Here is a 15979-nt window from a genome sequence, read left to right as displayed (position 1 = left end):
CAGGACACAACAGGTGTTGCAAGGTTTCTCTCTACCAGGAAGAAAGTTTTTATTTACTTCAGGCTCTTATGTTTGCATTTCACTATGTTTTACTTGTATTTCTACCAAACCTGCAGAACTGGGGGTTTAAGAACCAGCAAGGCTTGGAATGATGAGAATCAAAAGAATTTTGCCATTTGGCCAATAGCATCCCCCATCCTGACATGAAGACTTCTTACATTTTCTATGCCACCGCCCTCCTGCCCCCCACCCCCGCCCCACTACCTTCTCCCTCCTCGGTTTCTTCTTTCCTCCCTCCCCTCTCCTCCCCCTACTCTCAACACATTCAAAGAGTGCCCTAAACCGTGACAAACTTGCATGTGCTTCCTTTATGACTAAACCCCTGGGCCTCTCGCCAGCCCCCTCACAGATGGTCCCAAACATCAGGCACCCCTTTCGGGGAGCCCCACGTTTGCAACCCGGCTTGGAACGGTCAGGGGGGAGAAGCGTGCTGGGGCTGGGGAGTGGCGGTGTCTCGGTCCTGCGGGAAGACGCAACAGCTTCCAGGAGGAAACGGGCGTTTCCTTCCCACGCGCTTAGCAAGCCCTGGGTCCTGGCCTCGGGCCTCCACCCAGCCCCTCCCGGCGCTCTGGGAAAAGCCAGTCGCCACACACAGGCACACGCAGGCCCCGGGGCCGCGCCCTAAGGAGAGCAGCACCCGCGGCCAATTGCCATGGCAACCCCGGGTTCGTTCCATTCCCCACCCCGCCGATCCCCCGCCTCCCGCCTGAGCTGCAGCCAACCGGCTTGTGCGCGTCCCAGGAGCGCGCTATAAAACCTGCGCGGTGGCGCTGGCGGAGAGGCCAGCCCGACCTGGAGCCAGGCAAGCGGAGCCAATCTCCCTCCTGGAAAGTCTCTCTCTCTCTCTCTCTCTCTCTCTTTTTTTTTTTTTATTTTGCGAAAGCGGCTGGAAAAAGCCTGAACATGCAGAGTGCGCAGAGCGTGAGTCTCGGTCTGCCCAAGCAGTGCCTCTGCCTGGCTTTCCTGCTCCTGCATCTCGTGGGACAGGTGAGTAGCGCACCCGTAAGGTGTCGCTGGTTACTCGGCCTTTCCGGGCGGCCCCAGCTGGATCCCGTGTCTCTCTGCCTTCGATGGTCCCTGCTAAGAGGTTTCTTCTTCTGGTCCCGCTCCCTCCCCCCTCAGGTGGCTGCGACTCAGCGCTGCCCTTCCACGTGCCCGGCCCCGTGCCCCAAGAAGCCGCCGGCCTGCGCCCCCGGGGTGAGAGCGGTGCTGGACGACTGCTCCTGCTGCCTGGTGTGCGCCCGCCAGCGCGGCGAGAGCTGCTCGGTGATGCTGCCCTGCGAGGAGAGCCGCGGCCTCTTCTGCGACCGCAGAGCGGACCCCAGCGCCCAAACTGGCATCTGCATGGGTAATCCTGCCCCCTCCGCCGCTTGACCTCTTGTCCCTCGGCTAGGGAGCTGCCTGCTCTTTTCCTTACCCTCTTCACCCCTAAAGGGTGATGCGCAAATACTAACAGCGACGCAGTGGGTGTTACGTTTATCGTGCTCTGTGTGCCAGGCATGGTCTGGGGACTCGTGGGCTCTGGGGAGTGCCAGCAGCCAGAAGGGAAGCCTGCCCGCGGAGGTGAGAAGCATTCATCACTTGCGTCCCTGGAGAAGAAGCTAGATAGACGGGGAGCAGAACAGTTAAGGGCCAGTGAAATCATTTCCTTTGGACGTTTCCAGGGGCTGCCTGGGGGTAATGGAAGTCTGAGCTTACTCACACGGTCACAGTTCCCTTGACTGGGGCCGGCCAGGTTTGTTTTCACACCTGCAATTGTCCTGTTTGAGCCAAAGCATCCCCTACTCTCCTGAGACGACTCTGTCACTCCTGTCTGGGTTGTGAGGGAAATAAAAATGCAGGCAACCGGCCAGTCCAGGCTGGTGAAACGTAATCAATTGGGGATCAGTTTTCCACGTGGTGCCCCATTTAGTTGGAGGCTGTCCCAGCCTCCCTGGATAAGAGGGCTTGGAATAGTCTTTTAGTTTCTCATCTAAACTAGTGATAATTTATTGTGCTGGGATGCCAAGGAATCTTAATGCTCTTCCCAGTTTGACCAGTTAACCTACTTGGAGACTGTGAGGTGCACTGTTTTTCTTTCTAATTCTGAGCTACTGGAGTAGGAGAATCAAAGTTTCTTGCAAAATGACTTTATCGTTGGGAACAACAGCTGGGGGCCTTGGGAGTGTCACTTCATGGCTGTGCCCCTCTTTCCACATCCATAAAATGAGTGGCAGGACTGGGTGCTCGTGAGGGTTTCTTCTTGCTCTGGGAGGCCTCCATGAGGACATCTCTCTCCTGGAGATGAACCAGCATCCAGATGCCCTCAACTAGAAAAGGATGATCTGGGGCTTGGAACACTGTGCAGTGAATCTTACACAGCTTCACCAATGCATCGTGTTCTTGTTTTTCTCTCTCCCCTTCCCTGTCTGCCTGGCTTCCCCAATATCCTAGCGGTAGAAGGAGACAACTGTGTGTTTGATGGAGTCATCTACCAAAGTGGAGAGACCTTCCAGCCAAGCTGCAAATACCAGTGCGCCTGCCAAGATGGGCAGGTTGGCTGTGTGCCCCGCTGTGAAGAGGATCTGCTACTGCCCCAGCCTGACTGCCCAGCTCCAAGAAAAGTTAAAGTGCCCGGGGAGTGCTGTGAAAAGTGGATCTGTGATTCAAATGAGACAGGGACCTTGGGAGACCTCCAGACCCTTCCAGGTGAGAAACTCAGGATACCTGAAAATGATCACAGCCCACGATAAATGCAGGCAGGAGGCATGTGTGCTCTTTTGGATTTGCACTGAGAACCGGCTTCAGTTTCTGGGCAGTCAGTTGTGGAGTCCAGCTTGCCCACTGAGATCAAACAGCCATAAGGCTGATTTTGTCTTATTACACGGCTACTATTTATATTTTAGTCGATCCTACAAGACCCCTATTAACATTGCAAAAATAAAAGTGAAAAAAAAATCACTCTTTTCTGGATTCTGTACACAATGCACGCACTCCCAAGATCAGCCTCCCTGAAGAATGCCACTTATCCCTGGACACGTGTCACAGAGAAATGGTACCTTTCCAGGTGCTGCAGGAAGGATCAAGTGACACTTCAGGATCTTTGTTTTGCTTTTCCTTTGTTTTATCTTGTAAAAGAAATTGTTTTTTTGAAAAACAAAGACTCAAGGTCCAGTAGAGATTATTTTAGAAGCCATTAATCACCCAGATTATTTATGCTGGCAGTATGCAGAACTTTACAGGTCTTCTGAGGTCAGAAATGATCAGCTCTGACTTACAGATAGGAAAACTGCCAGGTAGGAGAGGAGATGTGCCCCAAGCCATGCGTGTTAAGTGTTGAGACAGAACTTTTTGTCATCAAGTCTCAGTGACTATATCCTAGAACCCAAACAACTAGTCCCACCTCCCTAAGGCAGAGTCTTGCTTTCAGCACGATTTTGAGTTGGTTGGTTCTACTTACTCATCCAGTTAAAATTTTCCCATGACCCTTCTCCTGTACAGAATCGCATATTGAAAACATTACAGTTTACAGAATGGTTGTTGATGCTATTCTGTGCTATAGTCTTAAAACCACTAAGCTTCTGAAAAGCAAGTTCTCCTAAGCTTCTTAAGAACAAGTTGGACAGTCATTCCACAAAGACTTCTTGGAGGCCAGCCATGTGCCAGGCATCGAGCTACCTGTTATGGGGTTTATAAATAAATACAGAGATCCAGTTCTGTCCCCTGAGGGCACCTGAATTTAGTAGGTACCGAACTGGATGAGACCCTCGTTCTAAGGATGGTTGAAAGGACCACTTTCGCATCACCACGTTTTACTCAACAGTGCTGTCTTTATTTATATATCCTGTAGCCTACAGGACAGAAGCCACTCTAGGAGTGGCAGTCTCCGACTCCAGTATCAACTGCATTGAACAGACCACAGAGTGGAGCGCGTGTTCCAAGAGCTGCGGCATGGGTTTTTCCACCCGGGTCACCAACAGGAATCTGCACTGCGAGATGGTGAAGCAGACTCGGCTCTGCATGGTGCGGCCCTGTGACCAAGAGCCCAAGCCACCGACAGATAAGGTACGAGCCTGGGGGAAGCCTCCCATCACAGAGGAGTTGGCCATGTCTCGTTGGGGCCTGGGCTTTAGAAAGTCACTGCGATGCTAGTTGAGGTCAGCTCTTGTAAAGGGGTTTACTTTCTTGTCTCTTTAATATACTGAAATATCCCCAAGCAACTCACAGCAGGTAATGAGGGAGGGGCCAGACAACTATAACACTGTCCCGATTGAGAAGTCTGGCAAATATCATTTCATCCTGGAAAAAAATTGGCTACTCAAAGAAAAAAAAAATTGGCTACTCGCTGTTCAAGCATAGTTGATTTTAGAGAGGCCATTTCTGAGCTCAGCTTTCTACATCCTTTACGGTCAGTCTGTTTGAAGCAACAGAGTAGGTACCACATCTGCCTTACCCATCCCAACAGCCTACCTGGGACATACTGTGTGCTTGATAAACAACCACTGATGAATAAACAAATGGGTGTCTGGGAGTGATCTTCAGTATTTCAAAATGCCTAGTGCGACGAGTACATTTGCCAGCATAAGGTAACGTGCCAAATAAAATAGCACATTGCTTTCCTTTTTTGCTGGAATTGTATCAACTCAGTGTGTTAAGGCTGAGTATAAGGTATGCAGATCAGAAGCTCTGATTGGTTCTTGATGACATCACAGGCCTTGTGAGCAGAGCCCTAGATCAGATAAATGCAGTACCCAAATTGAACTAGTATATTGAGCTTTGAACAAACATAGGGCCAAAATAAAACCTAGTGATGAAAAATTTGCATCTCTCTCCACTGAGGCAACATCTTCATCTCATGCTTACGGGTGCAACTCTGGAGCCAGACAGCCTGGCTTTAAATCTGGGTTCCCACATGAACTAGCTGTGGGATCTTGGGTGATTTTCTTAACCTTTAAGCCTCAATTTCTTCTCTCGTATATAATGGGGACATTAACAGAACCTACCTCAGAGTTGTCGTGAGGATTAAATAGAATGAATTTGCAAAGTTTGGGCATAGATTACTCTGTTAACATGAGATATAGTTACTTAATATTAAACATCATTTGTGTTTGTTGGTAAAATGAGTCTCCAGTGGTTGCATTAATTATATGACTACTTAGCTATGTGACTTTTTGAGATCTGTTCTAACTTTATGCTTCTCCCACCAAGTTAGAATGAAAACCTAGAGACACTTCCCTCTGATTCTGTCCTTCTCTCTTTCTTTCTCTCTCTCTCTGTTTCTCTATCTCTGTCTCTGTGTCTCTCTCTCCTTCTCTCTCTTACACACACACACACATACATATATATCTATATATATACACAGAGAGAGATGTTGCAGACTTTGTACCTTTTTCTGGATGTTGGCAAAAACATATGCTAAATATTAAATATTAAAAAGGAAGAAACAAGAAGCCTTTAAATATTGTCAAGGACACAGTAAGTAGTTTATTAAATGAGGCTCTTCTATGTCATGACTCTAAACTTTTGCTTTTTCTATTGTTTCTTTTACCCAAATGTTTATTTTTCTTCTAACGTGCACCCAGTTTGATATTGGGAGAGATTATATTTAAGCCATTCATTTATAATACATATATATTTCATAAAAGTCCCAGAAATTTGTTTGTAATCTAGGGAAATACTAGCATAATAATCATGACTTCCTTATCACTGAAAGACGCTTAAATGCTTAAGTGCTTCTCAAAGTGTGGCCCCAGACTAGAAGCATGGTCTAAGAATTTGTTAGAAATGCAAATTATGGGGGCTGGCATGGAACCTACTGAATCAGAGACTCTGGGTGTGAGACCCAAAAGTGTGTGTTTTGGTAAATTCTCTAGATGATTCTGGATGCCCCCTGAAAGCTTGCAAGCCACTTATTTAGAGATTCCAAGTCTCATCACTCCACAAGCTGTGGGCTTGTGTCTAGGAAAGTGAGAAGCAGTGGAGAATCGTGACAAATTAGGTGAAGAAATCTAGGTGGGAAATTAACATACAATCAGTGTCTTACCAAATGATCCATTTTGGGGTTCTCCATCAACTGTACTAATGGAACGTTGAGTAAGCTCTCCACTTACCACGCCTTCATGGAAAATGACCTTCAATCCCACTGTCCCAGTCTTTCCTGAGGGCACAGTCTCATAGAAGGAATGGGCTCTGTGTCAGACAAATTCAGTTACTGGGTGTTTTCTGAGCACTTCAGCCCTCGGAGACTCATCTATAAAAGTTGTTACTTATGTGAAAGATTGCTCCTTGGATGAGTGATTGTTGTTAGTAAGGTGAAACGAGTTAACGTTTAAAAACTATTTGAAACATAAATAGACTTGCGGTGATACCAGATTGATTTCCTTTTTCTTTTTTAATACCTAAGAATATATTTGGCTAAAAACAATGCCAAAGCCTGTTGACGGCGGCTTGAAAAAAGCAGGTTTCTTTAACATGCGTATGCTTCCACCCTCATGCATATGCTACATGGTCAAAAGATGGTTAGACATAATTAGACATGGTTTCCACATTCTAGGCAGGAAGCAAAAGGAATGCAGGATGTAATTAAGAACTGCACCTGCCTGCAGGGCAGGCGATTTCCCAGAATCCTTTGGTTTACATATCATTGGCCAGAACTTTGTCACAATGCCATCTCAAGCTCCCAGAAAGTCTGTGGAAGCAAAGATCTATAGCAGACCACATTGCTCAAACAAAATTAACGTTCTATTAGCAAAGGAGAAAGAGCAATGGATATTGGGTAGCAAGTTACTCCAGATGCCTAAAAACGATCCCTCGGAGGAACGGTGGCCATTTCACGCCTCACTCCTTTTCTTCTTTCTCAGAAAGGGAAAAAGTGTCTCCGCACAACCAAGTCACTCAAAGCCATCCACCTGCAGTTCGAGAACTGCACGAGCCTGCACACCTACAAGCCCAGGTTCTGCGGGGTCTGCAGCGATGGCCGGTGCTGCACCCCCCACAACACCAAAACCATCCAGATGGAGTTCCAGTGCTCCCCAGGGCAGATCATCAAGAAACCAGTGATGGTCATTGGGACCTGCACCTGTCACAACAACTGTCCTCATAACAATGAGTCTTTCCTCCAAGACTTAAAGCCAAACACCAGCAGAGGGGAAATGTAATATGTCCCTTGAGACACACACCTACAGAGGCAAACTGTAGCTACCCACCATCAAATGAATATAGGAAAAATTACAAAGAATCAATAACCACCTCTGAGTCTCATATATTTTCTGTGGTCCTGTGAGGTCAGTTATATCTGTCTGTTTTTCATTGAAAGATATGATTAACTGTAAACTTGGAACCAGGGTAAGCTCAGGATAGTGCTTAGGGATAACTTACCTTTTTGTGGTGTTTTACTATACATGAAACTTAAGTAAATATTAGAAATCAGATATATGTTTTACTGTGTAGATTGTATCCCATTACACTCATGTTGTTATACACATGTTGCAATTTCAAGACAAGGTCACTGTCATGAATGACACAGTGAAGTCCAAGGTCATACTGAGCGTGTTATCATACAAGTATCTCACCATAGGTTAAAGTTTGACCCAAGGGTTCTCTGTTGAGCACTCTTTTTTGCGTAGCTCAACTCTGAACTTCAAATTCCAAGATCCGAAGGAACGTAGAGCTCTTCAACTTGAAATCCAGAGATGATTCGTTTTCTGTGTACGTAGAAAACAAGCTGTATTTACAGTAATGGAATGATTGTTCATTAAGTGCCCTGGTGTCATAAACTGGCTCCATTTCAGACAAATTGACTCCTTTCCTAATCAGAAACAGAAAACTCCCCCTAATACAGAGATGACTAGGCTCCATGTTTATATATGCTGGAGGCGCCTGGGTGGGGCTCATTAGTTTCTTAATTCAGAAGAAGCAGCGCATGTCAGAAGAGATTTTTCTCATCTTACTGATTATAAACTGAGGCCCAAAGCACCTGATCACAACCTTTGATGACTTTCAAATATGCTGGTAGTGGAATTTTGAAAAAGAAGAATGAAATCAATACGACTGCGGTGGCAAGATACCACAAACTCTGTGGGTGTTCAGAATGATTGCAGACATGCCCCAAACTTATCCTTAATTATGCAAACTCATGAGCAAGATATATGTGTCTACCTACCTGTATCTAATTTGTCAGGCTTTAAGATAGGCGGCAAACATAAATGTATACATCCTTCTAATGTCACCATATGTGTTCAGCTTTTCTCCTTTAAAGTATTTATATAAATATAAATTATACAGTTTTTTTATATTCTTTTTACTTTCTCTTATTTGTCAGATATTACTAAATAAATACGATCCTATAAACGTGTGACTCTTCTATTACTTTTGGGCTTCTGAGTTGCTTATTGAAAATATAAAGATAAGTTAAATTAAAATTTGCTCATTAAATCAGACACCAAGCGACAGCATCTATTAACAGCAAAGTGGATATTTTTAGATGAGCTTACATCTTTGTATCAGAAGGAAAACAAAAGACAGCTCTTACTTAGTTCAGTGATCTTCATCGCCAAGGTCTCAGATATTCTCCACTCTTTTTACTCAATCTAATATCTGGAGCCTGACTTTTTTTCTCTGGACAACCTGCTAGACACCTCCATATATTAAAAATGGAACTTGTGATTGGACCAAGCAAAACTCACCTCCCTGGTTCTTTATCTAGTTAAAGTGCTCTCCATCCTCCCAACTACCAAGCTTAAATGGCCAGCATTTTTTTTTAATTGAAGTATAGTTGATTTACAATATTATATTAGTTTCAAGTGTACAACATAGTGATTCAATAGTTTTATAGATTATACTCCATTTAAAGTTATTATAAAATATTGGCTATATTTCCTGTGCTATACAGTATATCCTTGTATCTTATACTTATTTTACCCATAGTAGTTTGTACCTCTTAATCCCTTACCCCTTGCCCCTCCCCACTTCCCTCTCCCCACTGGTAACCACTAGTTTGTTCTCTGTATCTATGAGTCTGTTTCTGTTTTGTTATATTCATTCATTTATTTTAGTTTTTAGATTCCACTTATATGTGATAATATAGTGTTTGTCTTTCTCTGATTTATTTCACTTAGCATAATATCCTCTAGGTCCATCCACATTGTTTCAAATGGCAGAATTTCATTCTTTTTAATGGCTGAGTAATATTCCATTGTGTATTTATATATACACACACCTATACTGCATCTTATTTATCCATTCATCTGTTTATGGGCACTTAGGATACTTCTGTACCTTGGCTATTATAAACAATACTGCTATGAACATTGGGGTACATGTATGCCAGCATTAGCTTGATCAGCCTGCTCTTGCTCTCTGCCCAGAAAAGCACATTTCCAGTCGTGATACAGAGACAACAGTAAGCAGGGCTGCCATCTGGGCAGTGAGAGGGTCAGTGTTTTAAAGTTTCTGGTTGGTGCAGTGGGTCTCTAGTTCTTTCATAATGAAAAAAAGAAAAAATTTTCTTTTTCCCAACTTCACTCATCCAAGCTGCCACCTCCTTCCCAACCATCTCATTAGCTAGTTTCTAGCTGTCTTTTAAGATAGAGTGGAAGGCCAATTTGACTTCTAGGGGCTTCTTCAAAGGAAATTGTCACAGGAAACTAACGGATTTCATAATTCTATGAAATTAAATTGTTTAATTTGCATAATAGTCCCATGAAATCGGCACTCTTCCCCATTTTACAGTTGAGGGAACTTTTAAAAACTTCAAAGTAAACAGTTAAAAGAAAACGGTGGGTCTAGAACTCAAATCAAAGTCCTCTTGCTTTTACTTTAAGCTATCACATGGATCCGTACAAAGATTATCTGTCTGCGAGGCTGTTCAACCCAATGTCGTTCCTAATGGCAAAATGGAAACACTCCAAGGTCCAACAATATAGATTTGGCTAGATTAGTCCTGGGGCATCCATTATGATGAAGAACAAAGCAATATTGAAAGTGAAAAATGTAAGAAAATATTTACCCCAAACAAGGCATAGAACTATGAAAAGAGTGATTTGTTTTTGTTCACAAGTGAGTACGAATGAAGAGAGAACTAGGAGTGAATGGACAACAAAATATTATTAGTAATTATGTCAAGTTGGTCTCACTTTTTGTTCCCTTTTTTGGATTTCCTTACTTTTTTAAAACTGAGAGCATACTAGCTGTATAACCAGAACCAAAAAAAAAAAAAAAAAAAAATCAGTCTGAATTCAGGTATCCCTTTGAGCATAACTCCCTTTCACACGTCTACTCATTCATGCTGAGTTGGCTGCCCCCTCTGGCATCCAAAATATTTATCAATTCATTCATTTTGTTCATTCAAAAAACATTTATTGACTGCTTCTGTGTGCTTAGCATTGTTTTAAGCCCCCAGAACATAGCCATGAATAAAACAAACAATAAGATAAACGAGTTACTTTTCTCCTTGGAAATTACTCGCTATTGGCAAAAGTAGGCAAAAAGCAGTAAATAAAAAGTCAAAGAAGATAAATAATAAATGGTGATAAATAAACCCTAAGAAGATCATTAAAATAGAGTGACATAATAGAGAATTTCTGGGTGGCTAGTTTAGCTGGAGGTAGTCAAGGAGCTTCTTTCTGAAGAGGTAATATTTCATCTTAAATCTGAATCACCAAGATTAGGAGAGAGGACCTTCCAGGCAGACATAAGAGCTAGAGCAAGAAGCCCAGTGCCTGGAATAAGCTGGAAGCTTCATTTAAAAAAGATCTGAGAAGGGGGAGGGTATAGCTCAAGTGGTAGAGCGCATGCTTAGCGTGCACAAGGTCCTGGGTTCAATCCCCAGTACCTCCTCTAAAAGTAAATAAACTTAATTACCGCCCCCACCAAAATAAGATAATTAAATAATACAATAATAAATAAGTTAAATATTTTAACAATATAAGGACAAAAAAAGATCTGTGAGGGGAGGCAGGAGATGATGCCACTGCAGGGGCTGGAACATGTAGGGCTTGCCTCTGTCATCCTAGTTCTCACACTGTTTTACAGCTGATGCTTTAAATCCTATTACACTGAGCATCTTGAGTCTTCTTTGTATCTGCCCTGGTAGTACCTCACTGTATACCCACTGAATGAATTAATGGAGGGGTGAATAAATGAATGAATCAATGAACTAAGCATTGACAAAAGCCAGAATGTTCTTTGAAATACATGTTAGGCTTTTAAACTATCATTTTCAGCATCACTATCACTATGATTTGCTTTATCACTCTCACTTGGAGATCATTCCGCCCCACCCCCAACATCCACATGCCTTCCTGAAATTATAATCTCAGACACTTGAAAAGATGTGATCTGATCTACAAATATTTGCTAAATCCAGAACGTTCTAGTAATACAGCAAGGGAAGCAATACTTACAAAGCAAAGGTTAGGGCTGCAGAAGGAAGGCAGGCCTGGGAGTTGTTCAAGCCTGGGTTTGAACTCTGGAGCTTTTCTTTCCCAGCTGTTGATATATTAGACAGTTGGACACCCTCTGAGTCTCAGCTTCCACACCTGTTAAGATGAAACCATAATAGTGAGAATTTGTCACCCTAGTTTGTTCTGGGCTGAGATAGTCCCTGGGACTCAGGACTTTCAGCGGTAAGATCAGGATAGTCCCAGGCAAACTGGGATGAGCTGGTTGTCCTAAGTATCGACCACATGTTTTTGTAACATAATACGTGTTCATAAGCACTGACCATGCCAGGCACTTAGTAGGCCTGCAAATGACAGCTGTTAATATAAGTATCCAGTAGAACATGCATGTCATGTTCAGAGGTAGACATTACTGACCTCATTTTTACAGGAAAAGACAAAGAGACTAAAAGAAGTTAATGACCTATTAAGGACACAGTAAATGAAGGAGCTGGGATTCAAACTCAGAGTCTGCCTGAGCTCAGAGCCAAAGCCCTTTCCTTTCTACAGTGCCACAGCGACTGAGGCCAAGTATATTTTCAGCAACCAAAACAATTCCAACAGTTTTCATTTTTGTGCTATTTTCCCAAACTATAAATGTTCCCTTTTAGAAATAGCATTGCAAAGTAGTGAGATTATTGGGATCATTCTGTGAATGTGAAAGTTTGAAAGCACTTAATTGCTGTTTAATGATAAAGTACACTTCATTGAAAATTATTTGGGCATTTTTCCTTTACCCCACAAGGATCCAGCTCAACAATGCAGCAAGGACATCTTTACGCCGACAAATCATTTGCCGTATGCATATCTGTGCTTGATGGGATTATCAATAAAGCTTTTGATGGAGATTTCTGGACAGTGTTAGATTTCTCTCCCAGCATCTTCCTTGTAGGTTCACACTGACTTGCTTCTGAACGGGTTTCACTCCAAAATGCTCAACATCACAAGTCAAATCATCAAAACAGTGTGTCCTTTTGGCCATGTGCTCTCAAGCTTAGTTTGAAGATTCATTTTTGTTGGAAATACATTCATCTTAACCACACCACATGGTTCTTGCAGGCAGTGCTCTGCTGTCTTGACCACAGAGGGTTCACCAAATTCAGTTACCACTTCAATAACACTGCTGGCACTGCTGAACTCTGAATAATGAAGAATTCTCTGCAGCCATCCAGCTGAGGACTGTGAATTGCTGTTACATTAAGCCAGCTGTTCCGAGGATAATCAGGAAGTGCAAAGGGTGAGGATGGCAATGTTGTACAATTCTTCCTAAAGCGTACATATCTTTCTCTTTAGGACAAGAAAATGAAGGTCTGAATTTCAACCCAGGAAGCTCTACAAAAGAATATACAGTTCCTTTCAAATGGCAGAGTTTCACTGAATGAACAGACCACCAGCTCCACCGGAAGGAGCTTGGAAATAAATGTTTTATAATCCAAGAAGAGGATGTTGCTTGGACTTATATTTTATTAGCAAAATATGAGAAGCCAGCTCTGTAGCATAGATTCAGAAGTCTGGAAGAGGTTCCAAGGTTCTTAGCCTGGGTTAAATAAGGGTCAGTATGCTCCAAGCTGACCCAGATTTGTCCTGCCACCCACAAAATCCTTGGAGGACCTTGGCAGAGGAGATCCCAGTAAATGTGTGTTCTAGTTCCTCTGAAAGTTCAGTGGTGAGAATGATTCTTTGCTAGTAATTCACAGAGCATCTCAGAGCCCATGAGAAAGGATAAAAACGACAAGGATCCTGTTGAATGTGCCTTGTCATCTCTCCAAACTCCATATCCTCATTGAAGAATATACTCTAAAGCCACCTTCTCTTAGAAATCCTCTCGATTGCACCTGTAAGTCCCCAACAGAACTGACCACCCCTACCTTTGTGCCTAATGGCTCCTTATTACAATTCTATCCTAGCCACTAAAACACCCTACCTCTGCTATTTATTTTCATGTCTGTCTCACATTGCACACATTAGACCGCATGAGGGTAGGAACCACGTTTGGTTTTCTTGCCAGTGCTTCACACCAAGCTTCTCAAACATCTCCCTCACCTGACTCCACACAGCTCAGCATAATGAATGCCCACAACAGAAATCCAGCATTTCAAGCTGAAGTCCCTGTGGCATCATACCACTGCCACAGTTTTCCCTTAAAAAGTCAGATAAATCTTGACTTCTCTTTAATAGGTCCATGTTTGTTTAAATATAAAAACAATATTCAAAATGTCTATTTGGCTATCTTATTCAGTTTTTCCCACCTGAATCTTCAAGTAAAACTGATGCTTCAGAAGGATGTTTATACTGAAGCCTCTCATATTTGCTTGCATCCTTCACCTGGCCAGATTATCAGTAATAATAATAATTCCAAATTCTATCTCATTTTAGGAGCCATAAATCGTAAGAGGTATTATTAATTTACATATTAAAAAGATACAAAAAAATTCTTTCAATTGACCTAGGACACACTCATAAATATTTAATAACTTTATTCTCCCTCACAACAACCCTAAAATGAGCACTGTTATCCTGTTTTACAGATGAGATTGGAAAGGAGTCAAACCCAGGGGTGCCTGGCTGTAGAGACCAGACTCCTTGTAGCATGACTTACCATCAGTTCCCAAGAGCCTGCCTCTTCCTCCTTTTCTCTTTTATTATAATAATCTTCTAAAGGCTGAACTCATTGCAACACAAGCACTTCCAATTTTTTTTGTGGGGGGGGGTTGTTTTGTTTTGGGGTTAGAAAGTAACCAGCAGAGCCTTTGGATTTATTCTGTTCTCTCTGGACACTGTGGTGATGAAATCCACAATGAAGATATTAATTAAAACTGCATCTCTACAACATCCCCCAATCTGGTAAATATATTAAAAAATCACACAGGAAACCAGCTATTAAAACAATATCCTGCCAAAGAATTTGACACTTTTTTAACAGGACAGCTTGAATTGTTGGGCTGAAATAAGATGCCAAGGTGCCTCTATAAATCCCAAGCTTTATAGACAGAGTCATTGAATTGGTCAGACCGTGCTTTGAAATGGGACATTTCATTCAAACAACTTGTTTATAACCCAAGTTACTAACTAGTTGATGACCATTCAATATATTAAAAACAAGTCATTCGTTTGGAGGAATGGTTAATGCAATATAGATCACTCAACCTCGGGACAAAAGTAAAGTCCAAGAATTATTTATATGACCTTCCTTAAAAACACATAGCCCTGCCTTTCCACGGGCATCTTTGTCCTCCAACACTTTGTGTTGATTGACACATCTCTTCAATCCTGTATAATTGGACTGTGGGTTTACAAGACCCTTAAATCTCATGAGTTGGACGAAACGTTTTTCCCCACCAATTTTCTACTCCTCTTTCAGTCCTGTGTCCTTCTCTTCTTTGATGAATAGCTTTGAAAATGTCCGGAGAAGGTACTTTGTTGTTTTCTGAGCGGGGAAAAAATGGCAGTATTTGATTTGAGTGTTCCCTGAGTTGTACAGTCTCACTCTGAAAAATAAAGTACCAGCCAAGCCCTTACCCCCACCCTGGCTAGCTAGGTGCATGTAGCACGTTTCACGTGGGCAGTAAGCCCGAGGCAAATGTGCTTTTATTGGTTATCCAGAGCTTTCATAGGCATTTGGCCAAATTTTAAATTATTCAAGATTGGTGTCTTCTACAGAATAAAAGCCTATTTACATGTTCTTGGCTATCTCAGATTCCCCATCTAGGTGCATGATTCAGTTTTAAAGGGTGGTTGATGCATCACAGCTCACGAGGAACCACTGAAGTCGTATTAAAGGGTGTTGCTTTGTTTCCAAGCTTTCATGTTTGACTTCCTCTCTTCTCTCTCTCCGACTTACCAATTTCTTGCCTCTTTTCTTCAAAAGCTTTTGGAAAGTGCAGGCATTTCTTAATCCATTGGTCCGCCAGGATGACATTAAGTTGTGACATCTGCTCTGCCTGCCCACTGATGGCTTCTTTCCTAGGTGAAACCATTGAACTTCCCCTTACCAAGTATAGTAAACCATCTTTGGGATCACCCCTAAACTTGAAGAGTGGAAAGAAAACACAGGAGAAATCTCTATAAAAGCACAATTAAGAAAGAGTCTTTATCTATCAATAGTAGAGTCCACTGAGCAGACTCACGCTCAATCTGAAATCATTATAAGTTCTAGGTAACACCTTATGGATTGCATTCAACTCCCTTCACTCCTCCACAAAATGTTAAACAATCATTCTGCACAAAATGGGTATTCAGTAAATGTATAAAAATAAAAGGATAAATGGATGGAAGAATGGCAGGATCATTAGATGGAGGGGTGAGATGTTAGATAAAGGTACTAACTGATGAACAGATGAACAAACAAATGAAAACTGGCACTTTATGACTGTCATGCCCTGACCCTTTAAATAAAAGTTACACCTTTGCAAAATGGATGCTAAAAGTCTGGAGAGTTTTGTTAATTATTATCTCGGGGATTGGTCCAGACCTCACACCTTGTCCACACCAACTGCTCTATG

General features: G+C 42.6%; 1 protein-coding gene across 1 annotated transcript; it reads left to right on the top strand.

Annotated features, from left to right (window-relative positions):
- The first annotated feature begins 816 nt into the window (after positions 1 to 816).
- CCN3 (cellular communication network factor 3) lies at positions 817 to 8388 on the top strand. The gene is made up of 5 exons (XM_006186474.3): positions 817 to 1047; positions 1183 to 1408; positions 2494 to 2748; positions 3890 to 4104; positions 6900 to 8388. Exons 1-5 carry the CDS (start codon positions 964 to 966, stop codon positions 7194 to 7196), a joined length of 1077 nt encoding a protein of 358 aa, XP_006186536.2. The 5' UTR covers positions 817 to 963; the 3' UTR covers positions 7197 to 8388.
- Positions 8389 to 15979: the final 7591 nt, after the last annotated feature.

This window comes from Camelus ferus, chromosome 25, assembly GCF_009834535.1.
Source record: "Camelus ferus isolate YT-003-E chromosome 25, BCGSAC_Cfer_1.0, whole genome shotgun sequence".
In the NCBI taxonomy this organism is placed as follows: Eukaryota; Metazoa; Chordata; class Mammalia; order Artiodactyla; family Camelidae; genus Camelus; species Camelus ferus.
Note: the sequence above shows the minus strand (reverse complement) of the source record. Positions and strands in the feature narration are given on the sequence as shown.

Coding starts and splice junctions, on each gene's coding strand:
- CCN3 (XM_006186474.3), top strand. CDS start 964: ATGCAGAGTGCGCAGAGCGTGAGTCTCGGTCTGCCCAAGCAGTGCCTC. Junction 1,048..1,182: donor TCCTGCATCTCGTGGGACAG/GTGAGTAGCGCA, acceptor CTCCCCCCTCAG/GTGGCTGCGACTCAGCGCTG. Junction 2,749..3,889: donor AGACCTCCAGACCCTTCCAG/GTGAGAAACTCA, acceptor TATATCCTGTAG/CCTACAGGACAGAAGCCACT.